This window comes from Malania oleifera, chromosome 10, assembly GCF_029873635.1.
Source record: "Malania oleifera isolate guangnan ecotype guangnan chromosome 10, ASM2987363v1, whole genome shotgun sequence".
NCBI lineage: Eukaryota > Viridiplantae > Streptophyta > Magnoliopsida > Santalales > Ximeniaceae > Malania > Malania oleifera.
In genome coordinates this window covers 5,856,425-5,875,854 of record NC_080426.1, presented here as the reverse complement: position 1 = coordinate 5,875,854, position 19,430 = coordinate 5,856,425, and the positions used below count along the sequence as shown (strand labels likewise).

Genomic DNA, 19,430 nt, shown 5'->3' with positions numbered 1-19,430 from the left:
CGTATCCTCCTTATGCACCAAGTTAGACGCGAGCATAATTCGATTTAAACTAAATTAATCGACTAAGTTTGGTTGATTTGGTACGGGTAATTTATAGTTCGGTTCGGTTTTAGATTAGGGTGATTTCGGGTATTTGGATTTCGATTTGGTTATGGGTATTTTGTATTTCGGTTAACTGAATTACCGGATTTTTAATAAATTAATAATTAAATATAAATTATTCAATTATATTATGATTTTAATTTTTAGGCTAGCTTGGCCGCGAGGGTTTCCATTCGGGATTCAGCCATTCCTAAATCCCAATTTCCCATTTGCCTCTTCCAGTCTTGCCTCTTCTCTCTTCCCTCCTTCCTCTTCGGCTCTTCCCTTCCCAAGTCGCGCGCCGGCAGCCGGCACTCCCTGACTCCCAGTCCCAGTTCCCTTCAGCTTCACCTTCCCTTCCCACTTCACAGTTCGCACACAGTCGGCGACGGCGAGTTTGGACCTCCTGTTCCAGATCGACACTTCGGCTTCCACCTTCCCAACTTCGCAGGTCGCACTCTCGCAGACTCGCAGTACTCCTTCGGACCTTCCGTCCTTCAGGTTTTTCATTTTTCCGCTATGTTCAAAACTCAAAAGTCTCTGCAGTTTGACGTTTATTGAATTTTTACAATACCCTAAGATGAGCACAATGTGTTTCATTAAATGTATGATAGAATATTTCCTCCAAATTATCATATTCATGTTGATCAGTCTCCCTCTTTAAATTGGGTTTCTTTGTGTTATTTGTTTATATTTGTTTGAATATTCATTGAATTTGAGTTTTGTCTCTTTTTAATTTTTTTATATTTGTGTTTTCTTACTTTTGTTGTACCCAAAGTCCAGTGCGCTGTTCTCTTCTTCTTCTGTTCTTCCCTGTTCTTACCAATAACCCCTTGTTTGCGTATCATGGAAAAGTTTTTTGGTGTTGAGAATTTGTCTGATGAGTTGTCTTCATTAGTGGATGCAAAGTTCTCTTTGAGTACAAAAGCATAAAATAAAGGACAGAAAGAAGATAAAAGGATGGTGGATGAATTTTTTTTGAGAATTACTTAGTTGTTTTAAGGGAGAATTACTCATAATTAATTTTTTTTTTATTTGGTTAAATTCGGTTAACCGAATTACCTGACAATTCGGTTTGGTTGGGTACGATTCGGTTAAATTGATCAATTCGGTCGGTTCAATTATGGGATGAAGTAAATCGAAATAATTCGGTTAATTCGGTTAATTGGCCGAATTGGCCAAGCATTCAATGTATTTAGTTTAACTTAGTTAACTTGAGTTATCTGATAAGAGTATTGTTAATGATTATGCAATTCATAATTGAACATGACTTATGACTATTTCATTTTAAATTAAAATTAATCAATATTTTTATTCAAAAGGGAAAAATGCCTAAATATGTATTTTTATATAAGTAACTAAAGTATCCAGGCCTTGTTGTATCCTTATTTTTACAAAATCACCATATCATCACCTATCTTATCCGTATCCTGTGTCGGTATTGATGCTTCCTAAGTTGTAGACTCCCTATGCAAAGACAGCGTGTTCTATTTCATCATTTTTGTAATAATAATAGTAATAATTGCAATTATACTTTAACAATCAATAAATCATGTTAACAAATTGTAATTTTGATAATCGTTATTTTATTAAAATATAGTCTTGCTCATTTGCAACGTAGGCCTTATAGTGCACCTGTGAGGAAGAGTGATTTAGTTACTGTGAGGGGCAGTAGAAGGGGTAGGGGTAGACCTAAAATAATTTGGGAGAAGATAGGGAGTAATGCTTTAATATCCTTGAATCTATCAAAAGAAATGGTCTATGATCGCATAAATTGGCGGAAAAGGATTCATATAGCCGACCCCACTTAGTGGGACTAAGGTTTGGTTTTGTTGTTTTGTTGTTGTCGTATAGTCTTGCTTACAATTTTTTGCTTTTTAACCTTCTGATTTGCCCTTCATTTTCTGCATGTGAAATTCCAAACCTCCAAATAATTTATTAATTATTATAATTATTTTGGTGGGGTGGGGTGGGGTGGGGTGGGGTGGGGTGGGGGGGGGGAGGTTGTGGTTTCTAAGGAGATGAAGATATACATTGTGTTGGAGGAATATATTGGTTGCATAATCACTACAATTTGGTACTCTATTTGTTTTTGAGTCTTTGACTCTCAACTTATTCTGAATTGCACCATGTTATGTGATCACGGATGAACATGTGAAGTGGTAGTCTGGGAGATGTGCAAAGTTACATTCCCCTCCTTACTTTTTTCGTTCTCGTTTTCCTTCTTATCCATCAAGCAATCAAGCACAATATCAGTGTTTGAACTTTTGAATCTGTACATTTTTATTTTTGGTTACAAATTTCAGTGTTAGTGTCTTTTTTGGTAGGTGCAAATTATTAAATATGTAAAATAAGGTTTGAGAATGATTGATATTGATATTCTGCTGTTTTTTGTTCTTTTTTTTTTCCTCCTTAAATGTGGTGTAGCTTCACTTCAAATTGTGGTTAGTTTTCAGAGACTGAAGATGTCTATTGATATGTACTAAAGAATGGCAAGATCCAGAGATAGAACTGAGGATTTCAAAGATTCTGTGCGCCGTGCTGCTCTTTCATTAGGATACAATGAGGTTTGTGAATTGTGCAATGATGATTGTCTTTTGCTATGTTTAAGATGTTGAATGATTAATGATTATTTTCACCCCATAATAGAAATTTTGAGGGAAGATAGAGTTATGTGCATATTAAAAGAATTTATTTATTGAAAGTGGGGTGTAGGGATGGGGATGTCAGTTGTTTGGGGCTTTGATATTCATCTTGAACTTAAAGCACTTATGTCTGAAGTTTGTTCAGCTTGGGTACTGAACAGGGTGCTCTTACTTGGAGGCTTAAAAGTTAAAAGTAACGGAAAATTTAGTGCTAGTTTTGGGTGTCAAATGTTTTTCTCCTGAAAACAGAATTTACTCATATGACCAAAGTGTTGGCCAAATGGGGTGTCCTTAGAGAAGAATTCTAATGTCTCATTACAGAATTATGGTGCCGTACATGTATGTAATTCATGAGGCTGCTTTTCTATTGTTACTGCCCAAGTAGGCTTTTTTAAATATATTTGCTATAGCTGTAATTTTCTTTCTTTAAATTTTTTTTTTTTTTGGCTTATTTTCATGATATTTTCTTAACTTGTAGAATTCTGTTTATAATAACATTGATGCTCTGGTCTACCAAATTATATTTTTTGATTGAAATGATATTATTAATAGTCAAAAAACTGTACAAGACAGGAGAATAAGCAATCCTCCTAAAAAGAACAAAGCACAAAATTAGAGAAACAAAAAAATTAATACAAAAGAGCAAACCAGTCTGTATTGGTATCAGATCTGTTCCCATGTTCTGATCTTTCCATTTTTTTTACCCATTTCTTGGGTAAAGTCTCCCAACTATATTTGAAAATGTGCTCCCTCTCTCTCTCGGGGCGGCATGATGGGCCTGGAATTGAAATCTCGCTTTCTACCTTGGGAATAGTTGAGGGCTTAGGCCTTCAACACTAGCTAGGCTAGGGCAGGAATCTCTAGAAATTCCTTTTGATAGAGAGAGATCACCCCTACTCAAATAGAACACGCTGAACATCCTCAAAAGACATTCGCTTGAAAGAACCAGCAGCAGCCCCTAATGAAGCCAAAATTTGAATCTTATGCCAAACCAAAGACCAAGAGGTTTTATTGCTTTTGAAGATACTAGTGTTCCTTTCCATCCAAGCACCCCACAGCACAGCATACAACCCTCACATCTCCAAAGGGCTAGTTTATCTTTGCTCCTCTCGAACCCTGAAAAGGAAATGGTCAATATATCCTCCATCTGCCCTGGAACAACTTAACTTTCCTTAATAAACCAAGAGTTTGTTCCAAATATTCCAGGAGAAAGAGAAAGGAACAATGCAAAAACAAATGAGAGGCAGATTCAGAACTATCAAAACAAAGAACAAACCAAACACGCTGAACATCCTCAAAAGATATTCCCTTGAAAGAACCAGCTGCAGCCCCTAATGAAGCCAAAAAGACCAAAGGGCTTATTCCTTTTGAAGATACTAGTGTTCCTTTCCATCCAAGCACCCCACAGCACAGCATATAACCCTCACATCTCCAAAGGGCTAGTCTATCTTTGCTCCTCTCAAACCCTGAAAAGGAAATGGTCAATATATCCTCCATATGCCCTGGAACAACCTAACTTTCCCCAATAAACCGAGAGTTTGTTCTAATATTCCAGGAGAAAGAGACAGAACAGTGCAAAAACAAATGAGAGGTAAATTCAGAACTATGAAAACAAAGAACACACATATCCATGGGTAAAGCTTTGGATACTAGAGAAAAAAATGTACAAGACAGGAGAATAAGCAATCCTCCTAAAAAGAACAAAGAACAAAATTATAAAAACAAAAAAATTAATACAAAAGAGCAAACCAAACACGCTGAACATTCTCAAAAGGCGAACCCTTAAAAGAACCAGCAGCAGCCCCTAATGAAGCCAAAATTTGAATCTTATACCAAACCAAAGACCAAGAGGTTTAATTGCTTTCGAAGATACTAGTGTTCCTTTCCATCCAAGCACCCCACAGCACAGCATAGAACCCTCACATCTCCAAAGGGCTAGGCTATCTTTGCTCCTCTCAAACCCTGAAAAGGAAATGGTCAATATATCCTCCATCTGCCCTGGAGCAACCTAACTTTCCCCAATTAATCGAGAGTTTGTTCCAAATATTCCAGGAGAAAGAGAAAGAACAGTGCAAAAACAAATGAGAGGCAGATTCAGAACTATAAAAAAAAAAAAAAAAACGCACACATATCCATGGATAAAGCCTTGGAATTTGAAGGTCTCCTACTCTGCAACAGATTGTTAATGGTAAGTTTATTTTAGTGGTGAGTTTATTAAGAACGACCAACCAATTCAAACCATTAGGACCCGGAGTCCTATCCCTATCCATTCCAAACAGTATCTGCCTAACCTCACTTTCCTCAAAAGGTTTCTCCAACCAAGACTGCTGATCCACAGAAACAGTATTCCACTCCAACCTCTCTATCCTTGGCCTACCTACATCCTCTGAAAAGAGATTTACAAAACAAATTAGTAAGCTGCCTTGCTATCACAGCAGGATCAGAAGTAAACTCTTCTTCCCTCACCTCCAGTTCCCTTAAAACATTCCTTTTCCTCCTACCATTATCTAAAGGATGAAAGGATTTAGCATTATAATCATCGTCCCTAATCCACTTATGTCTGTCTGCTATTTCCAGCTCCTCACTTCCCTAAAAATTATTCCCTATTAACTCATTTTTTAAATGCGACCTTTTAACCTCCTCCTTCACTAGAGTCATTTCCTCCTTTTTCCTATCCAACAACTCCAAATCTCCCAAAATGCTGTTTTTTTCCCCCTTTAAATTCTTTTATCTTCATAAATTTTAATATGCAGCTTCTTCAACACTTTCAACTTTTTGAGCTTTCTAATCCACTTGCAACTGCCTTACCCCATTCATTGACTAAGACAACTAAAGCATTATCCAGTTAAAATTCCCTCAACCCCCACTCCTTAATAAAATCTGGTCTACCAAATTCCAAATTGTGATTCTTAAGCATAGCATATAAATTCGCCTTCTGACAGACTTGTTATTTTGAGATTTTTGTGAGGAAAATTGATGTTTTGGAGGCTTAAGATTATATGGTAACCCTTTCTGCCTTCAATCTTCTGGCAAACGTGTTAAAGATCAAGTCCTTAAGATTTAAAAGGTATCTGGATACTGCATCCAGATTTTATAGAACAATGCCATATAGTTTCTTGGCATTTTCATACTAACAAACTGTTGGCCTGCAAATATAATGGAAGTGTTTATTATGTGATCCATTAAGCATTTTAGCTGGTGCATGTAGAACTTGTTTATGCTAGTTTTGAATTTACTTCTTTCTATACTGTCTGAACCATAAGCATCTTTTTTGTCTGTGGGCTGATTTCCTTTTACAGTCCAAAACAGCAGCCATATTGGCATCTTTCATTATACAGAAACCTCGGCAAAGGTCGTCCTTTACTAAAGCTGCACTGAAAACAGTATGTGCACACTTAGCCCTCTTAGTCTTCTGATTTTTTAAAATGGATCACTGGGAGTGATTGACTGTGTTGCTAACATTTGTCTTACGAAGAATATTTAGTTTGCCCTAACATCACCCCCATCACCCCACTTCCCCCAGCCCCCTCCCCTAAAAAACCCATGAAAAATGAAGTAAATATGGACATATGTACAGTTGGTTTGACCAAAACATTTTTGTTTATCTTAACTTTGCTAGCTTGAAAGTATTGGGGCTTTGGAGCAGTTCTTGCTGAAGCATCGGAAGGACTATGTGGATCTGCACCGCACCACTGAACAGGAGAGAGATAGCATTGAACATGAAGTATGTTCCTGAACCCTGATGCACTAGCATCCCATTATAAGAAAGCAAGCACCTTATTGTTTTCTAGCAAAAAACTAATAGTTTTTATAAAAATTGTTATTGTTTCTGAGACTTACAATGTAATCAAATGTTTTCGTTAGGGTGATTGTTTTTAATAAGTTTTTCCCAATGGATTCACAAGGTATAAAAACAGACTAATAATCTAACTTTTTGGTGAGTGTGAGAATATGCCTTATTTTCTTTATTAATTTTCATGGTATCACTTTTCTTGATTTTCACTTTATAGAGCCTCAAAGCTTCATATTGCATTGTCTTTTTTTTTTTTTTTTTGGTAGGTGAACTTGCAATTGTGGTACTATAATTTAAATGTTATTTATTTAGTTTGAATTTTTTTCTTGTGTATATCCAAAAGGTTTATGTCAGAAATTTTTTTCTTTTCTAGTTTTTTTTTTGGAGAAAAATACTTTATAGCAATACACTATTTATGAGGCCAAACTAAAAGAAGGAAAAAGTAGAGTTGACCAACATCTGGGCCATTTTCCCTTCAAACCAACACCCACGGGTTGAATCGTTACCCACTCATCTAGTGATGGCATGGGGCATACAATTAATACACCTTGAAATTTTAGATACTTGGGAAAAAACAAAGGAAGCCCTCATTGGAGTGTATCTTCCCTAAGGGGAAGCAAATGAATTGCCAATGCTGATGATTCTAACGTGTAGGTGGTCCCCACCCCATTGGAATCTGAGCAAAGCTTCACATTTGAACTCCCATTTGCCATTGTTAGACCTGCCAGCATTCCTAAGCCTTCAGCTAAGTTGGCTGATCTGTAGAAGTACAATAAGAAGAAAAACTGCTCAGACTAGCCAGATCAGAAATGTAGCTGCCACCAGAGCAAGGTTTACAGTTGTGTGGTGCCCATATCAGCATCCTGGGCTGCTAGCAAAAGATTAATAGGAGAGGCAGCATTTGTCTTTTGATTTAAAAATGTTTTTCTTCTCTTGTAATTGTATAGTGCCAACTGCCAAGTGCTTTGTGAACAACGTGACTTGAAAATATTCTATATGTGATAACGTAGTCTAATGGTTCACACAGCCCATGCATATTGCATGTAGTGTGTCCACAATAACTGTGTCAGATGCTTGCTTTGGTACAATTAATCCATTTGGCATCATGCTACTAGAACACTTTGGTTGTCATTTAGTGCAGAGTCGAGCTGTTGTACGGAATTTGGTTGTTGGTTTGGGGCCTTGTTGGGGTTATGTACATATTTTTTGGGGTGGGTTGCAAATTTTGTTTTGAAAAGGTTAAGACATTCCTTTCTCACTGAAGAGCATGGGACTTTCTGTTTTTAAAAGGTTAAGGCATTCGTTTGTCGACAAAGAGTATGATGGGCATTACAGATTCTTGGGTTTAATGGCCTCCAACTGGTATAGTGATATGGTGGGTGATTTATTATTTTATCTCTCCATCCTATGCAGGTTACAATATTTATTAAAGCTTGCAAAGAACAAATAGACATTCTGAAAAATGGTATAAATGCTGAAGAAGTGAACTCGAAGGGATGGCTTGGCATTGCAGTCGATAATTCTAATGCTGATATCATAGCCCACAAACATGGTGTGGTATGATAATCCTTAATATTTTATCTTCCTTATGCGCTAAATTAAGTTATACCTGCTGAATTTGTTGGAATCATGGCTTGACCAATTTGCTCAGTTACTGCAAATATAGGACACCCTCGGCAATCCCAAATTACAATACCTATTGCTGCAGTATTCCTTTCTTCCCAAACAAAACCATCAAAATTCATCTTGGACATGCTATCATCAAGGTTTTTATTGAAATGATTTAATTTTCCAACTCTCTACCTTGGTCCGTTGCTTACAAATATTATCCACATTATCTCAGGAAACCATAGGAAGAGGCTTCCTATGGTTTACAAATATTTTAAATATATTTTCAGGAAAGAAAAATCTTCAAACCCTCGCTCATATTAGCCAATTTTTTTTTCTGTGATCTTAAACAACTCATTGGCGTTTATGAAGATACTTTTTGGATATTTACCAGTAGAATTAGTGCAAGGGATATAAAGAACATCATAAGTCTCTCTTTTAAACTTGTTTTTCACATTCTTTGTAAACTGAAATAACATCATTTTGGAAGATAACTTTTTTACCAGAGTCAAGGCAATGTTTTATCATCTCTAGCTGCATAGTAACCTTGGAAAAAATCATAAAACTCTTTTATATGAAACAAAAAAAAGTCATCTGCAAATGGAAGATGAGCAATGTTGACAACATGGGAAGGCCCAATGGTAACAGGTTGATATCACCGTATATTTGAGCATATTTTGGACCTCTCATTATCATCCCCTTTGCAGTTACCTATCAAAAAGGGGGTAAAAATGTTCAGTTATGTTTTGATTCACATAAATTCTTGCAAAAAATTTTGGCCATCAAGTCTGAATGGCTGATCTGTGCTTTGTTTGTCTAATTGTCTGACATAAAACTCTTTTTTTTGCCACCACTATTTATAATATTCTGCAGTTGTGTGGTGTTGGTCCTTTGCTGATAGCCATCAAGATGTTTGCTTAGAACTGCAGTACCCTGCTTCATCATATTTTTTTGTACAGTGATGCTTTAATAGTTTAATAAGTTGTACTTATGACAGTTCTCTGAAATATACTTTATCAAACTGCAGGTTTTGATTTTAAGTGAGAAGCTTCATTCAGTCACAGCACGGTTTGATCAGTTGCGAGCCATACGCTTCCAAGATGCCGTTAATAGGTCAATCCCAAGAAGAAAAGTGAACCAAGCCGCGAAATCAATTGCTACAGATATGTCTGAATCCAATGATGCAGAGCCCCGGGAGCCTGATGTGCTTCAACCTGAGTCTGTTAGCATGCAGCAGCAACTCTTGGATGATGAAACGCGTGCCCTACAGGTAATTTGCTCATTGTCTGTGTGGCTGAATAGTTCCTGTATGTATTTCTTTATGCGCTTGATATCACAGTTGCTTCATTTCAGACCATAGAGGGTACTTACAAAATTAAAACTGCATGCTTTTGTACAAATTCAGGTAGAATTAACTAGTCTTCTGGATGCTGTTCAAGAAACTGAAACCAAGATGGTGGAAATGTCTGCACTGAACCACCTAATGTCCACGCATGTTCTTCAACAAGCTCAACAGATAGAACTTTTATATGAACAGGTTAGAAACCTATATATTTTTCACATTTTGTTTTGTTTTTGTAATTACCTTTTTCTCCTGCCTAACTCATTTTATGCTAGAATCGGCTTGTTGGTATAACTTATTTATTTAATTGAATTACTCGAATTTGGTAGATCTCTTTGGCTACTAGTCTACTATTTTTAATTTTTGTAATGGTAATGACAGCAACTTCTAAACTGTATTTGCCCGAATCTGTTATGTCAAAGTTGGGCTAGAACGTTTGTATTGATGCGGATGGAGAGTGAAAAAAAGGAAGAAGAGCAGGCATTGAAAAATGGAAGATATGGAGCGATCAAGCAATTAAGGGGAAATGGGAAGGGAAAAAATCACTCTGGAAAAAAAAACAAATTTTATTTTTAATCCACTTATCTGCCATACCTTATCCCCCATAGAATTACCTTTTAATTATGTGGTAGTTCAATACAAGTTAAACTGCAGATGGTTGTAAAGGCAAGGGCTGTTCAATTCCAAATAGAAGTTAACAATCCTAGATTCCATGCCAGTACAAGAAAAAATGAATGTGTGATCAGATACCTTCGTAGTCCCTGGAGTTGCACTCAAAAAACTATAGCAATAGTATATTTTTTCTTTTTTTTATTTCTTGTTTTTTTGTTTTGGTTTTTTAAATTTATGTGGTTAAAATGGAGTAATATTAGGTTCATCTTGCATTTTCTCCTCTGTGTCGGTGTGTTTTTGTTTACCTGCATTTATGTTTCTTACAGGCAATTGAAGCTACGAAGAATGTAGAGCTCGGTAACAAAGAATTGTCCCAAGCCATCCAGAGGAACAAGGGCAGCAGAACCTTTCTTTTGCTTTTTCTGTTTGTACTTACTTTTTCAATCCTATTTCTAGATTGGTACAGTTAAATGAAGGGATTTCTGGGTTTCTCTACGAATTATGTATTGTTTCCTCCAGCTTTCAAAAGGAAGAAAATCCCATTTTCCTGCTGTAATTCTGGTGGGTTATCAAATGATCAAGATGGCATTCCATTGATGGTCAGAGGCGTTGAGAGCTAAGCCAGCTGTGGGAATTCTAAAGATCTTCTGGGGGCAAAATAGAGTTGTCTCCTGTGTTATCCATAATATATGGAAGAAGAGAGAGAGAGAGAGATCCAATTTTTGAGCTAGGTGGCATGAACTGTGTCTTGGGCACTCTGAAGTTTGTACTTAAAATCTCCTTAAATTCACACTTGTTTTGTGTTATTAGGCATAAGAGAGTGTATTTAGAGAATTCTCGACCAGGCAGTCATCTCTTTGCTTCGGGCATCTCAAAATGGAGCGGTCATGAACATGGAAAACCGGGGACTACCCACATCAAACAGCGATCTGGTGCATAAACCGAGGATTGAGGAATGTAAAGTTTTCGTCTTCTATACAACTGTTCCACTATGATGATGTTGGGTATATTATATCTATTATAAAAAACAAAAATTGACACTTAAAAAAAATCTGCCTACTAAATTCACAGAGAATTATGGAAACACATGGCAAAAATTGTTTTGACTCTGAAAAATCCTTTTTATGTTTACTGAAAAATAGGTCTTCTTTCTTAATTGTACCAATATTCCATCAATTCATTCCCTAAATCGCAGGCCCTATCTTTTGCCATTTTGCTTACTATAAGAGTCCTGACAAATGCAATCTGGCAAGGGATTGGCATAGAAATTTTCCTCTGCCCTTGGAGAATTTCTGAACTCTCTATAATAGGGTACCCCGATCCTGTTCGCGTGCAAACTCCGTATTTTGGATGAAAAATCTTCCCATGTCAGTGCACCTTCATCGAACATATCAATCAAATGCACAAATTTTTCTCTGCAATAACAACAAAATACCTTTAGTCGTCTAACTGAATTCATGTTTAGTGAAATTCCAATTAGTGCAGTGTAGATTAGTACTTTTTAGGACTGATGGTTTTTCGAAAACCTTCAAATCTCCGGTGACCTTGTAGGGCCTTGGCCATGTTTCCATCATAGGTGTACACAAAAACGTCACTCTCTAGGGCCACGATGTAGTCCAACGCGGCAAGTTTATTTTGGCTGTGTTTGAAGGGTTCCAGCTCCTCTTCTGTTGCTAGGCTAGAGTGAGAGAACACATTTGGATACTTGGCTCTGAGTGCTTCAATCCCATTCTCTCCGTAAATCTCTCCGGCTACTATGTAAATTGTTGTTGTTGAAGGATACCCAATAGCCTCGAGGAACACCGCGACTTCTCGTGGTGTCATGGGGCACCCACCTTGGCGTCGCCGCTGCACACCGTTGATCTCCTTCTCTTTCCAATGCCTCACGGTGTACCTCATTCTTCGGAGTTCTTTTGCCTCGGCCAATGTAAGATTGTGATTGCATCCGGTAAAAGCAAGCATGTCTTTTTCATATCTGCAGTATAACTTAAATGTTACATTTGGTTTGTGAAACATATTTCAAAGATAGGTTTTATATCAATTTAAGGGTTGCTACAGTTGAAACAATATTTTCTCCTACCTTAAATGGAGAGCAACGTAAGGGTTGTTGTTATGCTTAAGCCTACTCACAAGCTTTTGTCCGAGCTTTTCGATGTTGTCCGAGTAGCAAAGAGCCTCATACATTGTGCGACACCGGAGTTTTTGAATTGATTTGGGGAGGCCATTGTTGGCGAGGCGGGAATCTGTGTGAGTGAACTTTATCACCTTGCGCTCCTTTAACAATGGAAGCATCCTTCTATAATAACTAGCCTGCCCGTGCATATTAATTAGTTTTTTATTCTAAGATTAGATTGAAAACTAAGACCCTTTTTTGAATAAAATGTTTTTGATTAATTACAGCTTGCATCAAACCTTGGACCAAGAAATGGGTGCCTTCATGAGGGGCTTCACTGCTGAAAGTTCTGGTGGGATTGAATCTACAATCTCAATATCATCTTTTAGGAATTGGATGAAGTGCTTCCAGTCGAAGATCTCTTTAAAACCACTGAAAAACAATAATCATTTCCCAATGACAACGCTGAATCAAAATTGGGTTTGTGAACTGAAAATCCAAACCTTGTGTCTGTCCAAAAGGATTTGTGATCTAAAGTAGGAAGAACTAGAGTGGCATTCATGATTTTGGCTACTGCCACCATGTCACTTATCTGCATTTCAATTAACAATACCACAAAAAAATTAAAACAAGGTTAGGTAAAGGGAAGTGAAACAATTTATTAAATTAGCTAGCTAGAAAGATTACATAATTAAAGTAAGGAGATTGTGTTACATTGATTTTTAGAATAAAATAGATGTACAAATTTAAGAATTCAATCTCATTTCATTTTTTAGTAGTAGGTAATGTCGTTTCATTTGTAAAATAACATTCAAGAGTATGCTTAATTACCCCAAGTTTCATTTGATTTAACCCGCCGTTGGCGTGAACTTGGATGTACCCATTCCTTGCCGTTTCTTTTCCTATTTATGCATCCATTAAGGGAACACGACACAGATCAATGAGGCATGATTAGAAAACATATATAATTAAATACCAAATTAAAAGAAGAAAGAGGGAATTAAGAAGTAATGATTTTTGGCCATACTAGTTTCGTTGGTTAATCGATTGATGCATTTGTAGTAATTGTGGCTGGGGGCTTTCCTCCAAATTTGAGGAGTATTATCATCATCATCACTAGCTGAAGCCAAATAAGAATTGGGACTGCTACTTCTATGGAACCAAAATTTTGACTGCGACCTCACCTGCACTACACATAATATATGATATGCCACCCTATTTCCAACTCATAAAATTAGTGTGAGATTGAGCGTGCATTATATTATTGAACCCCATGTAATCTTGAAGTTACAAGGGCAGCTATTGAAATCATTAAGCTAGATTGTGTTTGGGAACTTTGATTTCGATTTCTGAACTTAATTTTGAGTAAAAATTTTAATACAATTTTGTAATTCCCTTCCCTACATATGAGACTAGACAACTTAAGATGAGTTCTAAGTGGGTGATTGATTGAAATAGATATTATGAAAGCGCTCTATTTTTGGGAACAAAATTATATCGAGTTCCTTCTATGGTCATAAAAAAAAAAAAAAAAAATCAAATTGAAGGACCAAAATGCATGTGTGGATCATGTGATAAAACTACCAAAATCACCCATTTTCCCATGATCACATGAAGCATAATAATTTTTGCAGTATATAAGAATTAGCATAACCAAAAAAAAAAATTGCAAGCAAAACATGATTCTTTTATATAAAAACTTCTTGTTTGGTCGGGGAGAAAATAGTTTCTCAATTCGCTTAGAAGTGACATGCATGAAAGTGGAAAAGATATATTCTCATAATAAATATCTCCACTCTGAGTATAAACTAGAAGATCATTTCAATAGAATTTTCACTTCAAATTAAAAGATTTAAAAAGCATACGTCTGAAAAAAAGTTCCCTTTCTTTTTTTTAGTAGTTTTTATTTTTAGATAGAGCAATACCGGCGGATAACCTCTGCTCGGACGGTGCAAAGTCACCGGCGACCAAGTCGAGGGAGATACTTACGTACAAACGACGTCGACTTATGAGCCACCACCAGCAAATGCTCATTCTTTCTGGCCTCCAACTCCACGTGAAAAGTCCTCGTTATAACAAGCTTGGCCAGCAGCAACAGCCCTATCAACACAACCAGCCCTCCCGCCATCCAACCCCGCTTGCTCCGGCTTCCCCCCGACCGCCCCCACATTCTCTGTTTTCTATAATCCTTCGACAGCGCCGTCGCCGGCATGTGATTCCGGCCGCCAAAGCCATCCCCGCCGCCATGATCCTCTTCGTCCTCCGGGACCGCCCGCCTTCTGGTCATGACAGAAAATTTACCCTAGAGAGAAGAAAAATAAACGAAGCAGCAACAGAGAAGGGCGGGGAAAATTAAGCAAAAGGGAACCAATTAACTAGTTGCGTGGGAAATCAGAAATAGAAAGTGGTAACGGTTTCTTCAAGAATCCCACTTCCATTTGCCATTTCACGAAATTTCCGGCCACCCACCCGATCTCTGTGCATGCTCTCTCTCTCTCTCTCTCTCTCTCTCTCTCTCTCTCTGTATATATAAAATATGAAGCAGAGATCGATTGAGTGATTTTTTTGAAATGGGAAATCGGGAGGTTGGATAGAATTTACAAATAGAAATCTATTGGCGCTAGCTAGAGTGCTTCACGTGAACCGAGCCAGGCTGCTTTCCCTTCCAAAAATTGCATAAGCAAAATGCGTACTCCATGCAATTTCTGTTTTTCTTTTTCTTTTCCTTTTTTTTTCAGAAAGGATAGAAGATAAAGAAACTTTTGAAATACGAAATTTGAAAAAATGGAGAAGTGATAAGAATGGATTATGGAATGAGAGTCGTGGTAGTTGAGAATGGGTTTCAGATTTTCCGTGGATAGATTATAAATTTTGAAATGGTTTTGAAAAGTTATTTGTGTTATATAAAATTTTTTTTATAGTAATCAGTCATGGCATAGAGTGGCGATGTAGTATTTTGTTAAAATTCAATATTTAATGTTCTTTAAACCAAGTTTTTTTTTAAAAAAAAATATAGTTTTAAAGTTATACTTAACTCTTTTTTGTTGTAGATGGTAGTTTTGAAGTAGAAAGAAGGAAGAATTAATAGAATTTTAAGAATTCAAAAAATAATCAAGTTATAAAATGAAAAGCTTTGGCCCATTAATTTGTGAAAATTTTTTTTTTATTTTTCATTTTTTGTACTTTAAAAAAATTATAAAAATTGCAACTCACTTATTTTTTTAGATTTCCAAGATTCGTATGAAAAAGATAAATAATAAAGCTTTTGTTTAGTTGAAATTAATTTTTTATTTATTTCTAGAATCTAAAATAACTAAAAAAAATTAAGTTTAAAATTTTCAAAATTTATATAAGGTTGCGTCTCAAAATATGAATTTGAATTCGTGTGGATTTCATATTATATCTTATCTAAATCTATACATATCCAAATTCAAAAATTGAAATCTATAATACCAAATATAGCACAAAAAAATTAATAAAAATATATTTGTTATATTTCTTTTATAAATTTTAGAAGTTAAAGAATAAGATGAAAACTTTGTAATTAGTTAAAAAAATTAAACTATTTTTACAAGCAAATAGTACAAAAAAATTTATATAAATATTGTAAAAAATAAAGATTAGCTAAAATTTTTATAATTTTAAAAAATATATATATTTTTCATAAATGAACGGATCCTTCCTTTATATTAAAAAAAAATAAAAGTTGATTTAATATATTTTTTTGAAACGATAGTGTCTAAGATTCTTTGGACACTCGAAGATGATTTAACAATTTTAATTGAAGTCATTTATTTATACGAAAAATTTCTTTGTAGATCATCAGAACTGAATTTGAAAGTTCCCTCAAGGGCACCCAATGGGAAAGATGACCTCATCCACTCTGCGCGCGTTCACCATACGCAAACACACCACAAGTACTTTAAGGCGGTGCAATCCACCCCAACAACATGGATGGTTAGGTGCAATGCAGACGAGAGTTGTGCTTGGCGGTTGCATGCGACTAAACATAGAAAGCATGGGCTCTTTGAAATTACACAGTACAAAGGGGTCACATACATGCATAAACGAGACTCTCTCACAAGACCACCTGTAACAAAAGCCCAGCTTAGTTGCAAATGAAATCATATAAATTATCAAAAGTGATACTGGTACTTCCATTGTAGTCAAAATACCAATAGCATGTCTCGTATAGAAAGGTATATATGGCTCGGGAAGCAAATGACAATTGTAAGGGTGTTTGGAGACTCGGATATATATATATATATATATATATATATATATATATATATATCATATCAAATGCTTCCAAAGTGGATGCATGTTACGTGTGAAACAAATCATAGTACAAAGGTGAAGAGGGTGTGGACAAAAATCCATGATGCCAACAACGTTGGTATTTTGACATGTGTATTTTGATCATTTGCAGTATCAATAGAGGAATTTTGTCATTGTCCTCCAGTTCTCTATATGGACATAACACACTTGTACGACAAATATAAATGTAAATTGTTAATTGCAACGACCCCTAATGCAAATCAATAAATATTTCCTGTAGCGTTTGCAATCATTAAGGAGGAGAGTCTGCGCACATGGTCCTCGTTCCTTACGTGCATTTAGGATGAAGTGACTAACTACGATAATTTGTATCTTATATCAGACAGACATGCTGATATTCTTGCTACCGTTCATCAGAACATTGACTGGCAACCGTCGCGTGCGTACCACAGGTTTTTCTTGCGTCACGTTGTTGACAATTTCAGGGTGCACAATACCATACTCAAGAAGATGGTTGAAATAGTTGGTAGGGAGCACCAAGTTAGGAAATTCAATAGTATGATGGAAAAAATCCTAACGAAAGGTTGGTCAACAGCAAACTCATTTTTTGAAGAGATCCCTCATCACATGTGGAGGCAATGTCATGATGGTGGTTGAAGGTATGGAAACGTGACCACGAATATTGTTGTATGTTTTAATGTCGTTCTGAAAGGAACTCACAGTCTACCGATAACGACCATTGTCCAAATGTCATTTTATTGCGTTGTGCAATACTTTAGTGCCTAGCGAGAGGCATCTTGCCAAGCAATGGTGTCACAACCTGCTCACTTTCCACATAATTTTTTTTTTAATAATAATATCATCATAAAATCAATACCACACATCTCACATTCCAGTTCAGCAAGTCACAATCCACCTGGACCCGTGGGTACCAAGAATACATCAAAATATGTAGCGGAAGCCTACGCAGCAAAAAATGTACAATTATTTACATACCATCACTGTACTTCCATATATACATCCCAAAAATGAAATCCAGGGACAAATCCCACAAAACCTAACTATCCCTACCAAAAACTTACCCTTCGCAAAGGGTAGATAAACAACACTAATTCTGCGGGACTTTTCCCGCTCTCCTATCCGGGGTTCCTGAAAAGTTAATAAGATTTAGGGGTGAGACACCTCTCAGTAAGGGAAATAAACTAATACTAGTGTGTGGCAACATGAGTACACCGTGTTCTACATATACCATATATATCATATCTAGTACTGTTTATCAAATTTGGGAAAACATATGAATATCAAAACATAGCTGAACATACTGCATTTCATAAGCATATCTCATCTCATATCATAATAATAATAACATAAAAACATCCTTGGTAGGTTAGCTGACTGTTGTTATGTATTACCCTCACATGACTGGGTTGTGTGGCCCGAAGGCGGGACTTGACAATGGTTGACCGACCACTGCCAAGCCAATAGTCTAGTCTGTAGGTCCGATGGGTTTGCCTGACCTGGTTCGTATACCAGGGGCGATAACAGCACACTTCTTGAAAATAACCACATCGACCATCCAATCTCACACCACTCCGTACAGCGGCGTTAACACAGATATCATGATCACGAAGACCATGGACACATAGTAACGGTACCGTGCAAGTGTTAGCCTAAACCAAGCCAACCAGGTTCTAATATCATATACATATACTAAAATCGTGATACATATATATTTCATATCATTCATTTTTACATCAATCATATCATTTGCATATATATATATATATATATATACGTGTACCATGAAAATCATCGGCCCGTACGCCGGTATTACACATTTTATCATAGCTTGGCCCGTACGCCGGCAAATCACATGGCACAGCCCGTACGCTGGCAAATCACATAACTTGGCCCGTACGCCGGCAAATCACATAACTCAGCCCATACGTTGGCAAATCTCACCCACACAGCACGACCCGTACGCCGGCAAATCACATATATATACATATATAAATATCTCGGTCCGTATGCTGGTTTTCCCATAATAAAAACCCATGTCATAATCACATTCCCAGAAAACAGTTTCTCATACATTTTATACTCATGCCACACAAACGGATTTCACCTATTCAATCATACGATCATTTCACAGTATTTTGCAATATAAAACATATATACAAATATATATATACATTTTCCGCAAATCAGATTCTATATAAATATATACATACATTTTCTCAAAAATAACTAACTTAGTTTATCCCCTTACCTGATTCCTGTAAAGCCCCTAAGAAAATCTTCCCTGCACCCGCAAGGTTCCTAACTCAACACCCTGAAAATGAAAAACCCCCAGTAATAAACTTTAGTACTTCTATGTATGTAACATTTCTTATAACTACCATTAAGTCAAATTCGGTTTAAAAAGCCTCACCTCAACTTAGGGATGATTCCCAACATCCGCAATCAACACCCATAAAAATGAAAACTTCTAATATTAAACTTTAATATTTCAACGTGTATAACACTTCTCTCAATTGTTACAACTCCAAATATTGAGTAAAAGGTCTTACCCTGGATTTGGGATGGTTTCCAACTTGCTTTCACCAATGATCCGCTCTAGTAGATTTGGAGAGAACTTCTCGAGGAGCGTTGTGGTGACTTCGGATTGTCGATCCAACGTAAATCTGGCCCGAAATCGTCGAAAGAAAGAAGGAGAACCGAAGGGGAGAGAGAGAGAGGAGAGAAAGCTTCTTTAATAAGTTTAAAAAATCGGATTTATATATATATATAGAACAGGGAATTTAGTTGACGAGTCCGTCCTTCGTCGACGAGTCCTTCACAAATTTCGTCGACGAAATCCAGTCCTCGTTGACGAAATTCAGTCGGCTCAAAGACCCCTCTCAGTATTTTCTCATCAACGAACCTCCTGTGTATGTTGACGAATTCTCTTAAGCCTTC

At 36.5% G+C, this 19,430-nt stretch overlaps 2 protein-coding genes across 4 annotated transcripts; one reads left to right on the top strand and one right to left on the bottom strand.

The window, feature by feature from the left end:
* Positions 1-247: 247 nt before the first annotated feature.
* LOC131167028 (syntaxin-81) lies at positions 248-10,887 on the top strand. Of its 3 annotated transcripts, none has more exons than XM_058125758.1 (8): positions 248-582; positions 2,538-2,648; positions 6,026-6,109; positions 6,346-6,450; positions 7,933-8,076; positions 9,155-9,397; positions 9,533-9,664; positions 10,408-10,887. In XM_058125758.1, exons 2-8 carry the CDS (start codon positions 2,571-2,573, stop codon positions 10,549-10,551), a joined length of 930 nt encoding a protein of 309 aa, XP_057981741.1. In that variant the 5' UTR covers positions 248-582; positions 2,538-2,570; the 3' UTR covers positions 10,552-10,887. The 3 variants fall into 3 exon arrangements, with proteins under 3 accessions (XP_057981741.1, XP_057981739.1, XP_057981740.1); XM_058125756.1 differs by having other exon boundaries at positions 2,531-2,648; XM_058125757.1 differs by having other exon boundaries at positions 2,509-2,648.
* Positions 10,888-11,279: 392 nt separating this feature from the next.
* LOC131165971 (O-fucosyltransferase 19-like) lies at positions 11,280-14,481 on the bottom strand. Its single transcript, XM_058124163.1, has 8 exons — positions 14,184-14,481; positions 13,222-13,314; positions 13,026-13,090; positions 12,698-12,786; positions 12,494-12,626; positions 12,162-12,391; positions 11,580-12,056; positions 11,280-11,496 (listed from the first exon to the last, which is right to left on the bottom strand). Exons 1-8 carry the CDS (start codon positions 14,479-14,481, stop codon positions 11,280-11,282), a joined length of 1,602 nt encoding a protein of 533 aa, XP_057980146.1.
* Positions 14,482-19,430: the final 4,949 nt, after the last annotated feature.

Bases quoted from the DNA above. Each gene is read 5' to 3' on its own strand.
- LOC131167028 (XM_058125758.1), top strand. From the start codon at position 2,571: ATGGCAAGATCCAGAGATAGAACTGAGGATTTCAAAGATTCTGTGCGC. The intron at 6,451-7,932 runs GTATGTTCCTGA...CATCCTATGCAG, and splicing joins GAGATAGCATTGAACATGAA to GTTACAATATTTATTAAAGC. The intron at 9,665-10,407 runs GTTAGAAACCTA...TGTTTCTTACAG, and splicing joins TAGAACTTTTATATGAACAG to GCAATTGAAGCTACGAAGAA.
- LOC131165971 (XM_058124163.1), bottom strand. From the start codon at position 14,481: ATGACCAGAAGGCGGGCGGTCCCGGAGGACGAAGAGGATCATGGCGGC. The intron at 13,091-13,221 runs GTATGGCCAAAA...AAATAGGAAAAG, and splicing joins TCGATTAACCAACGAAACTA to AAACGGCAAGGAATGGGTAC. The intron at 12,057-12,161 runs GTAGGAGAAAAT...GTTATACTGCAG, and splicing joins TACGTTGCTCTCCATTTAAG to ATATGAAAAAGACATGCTTG.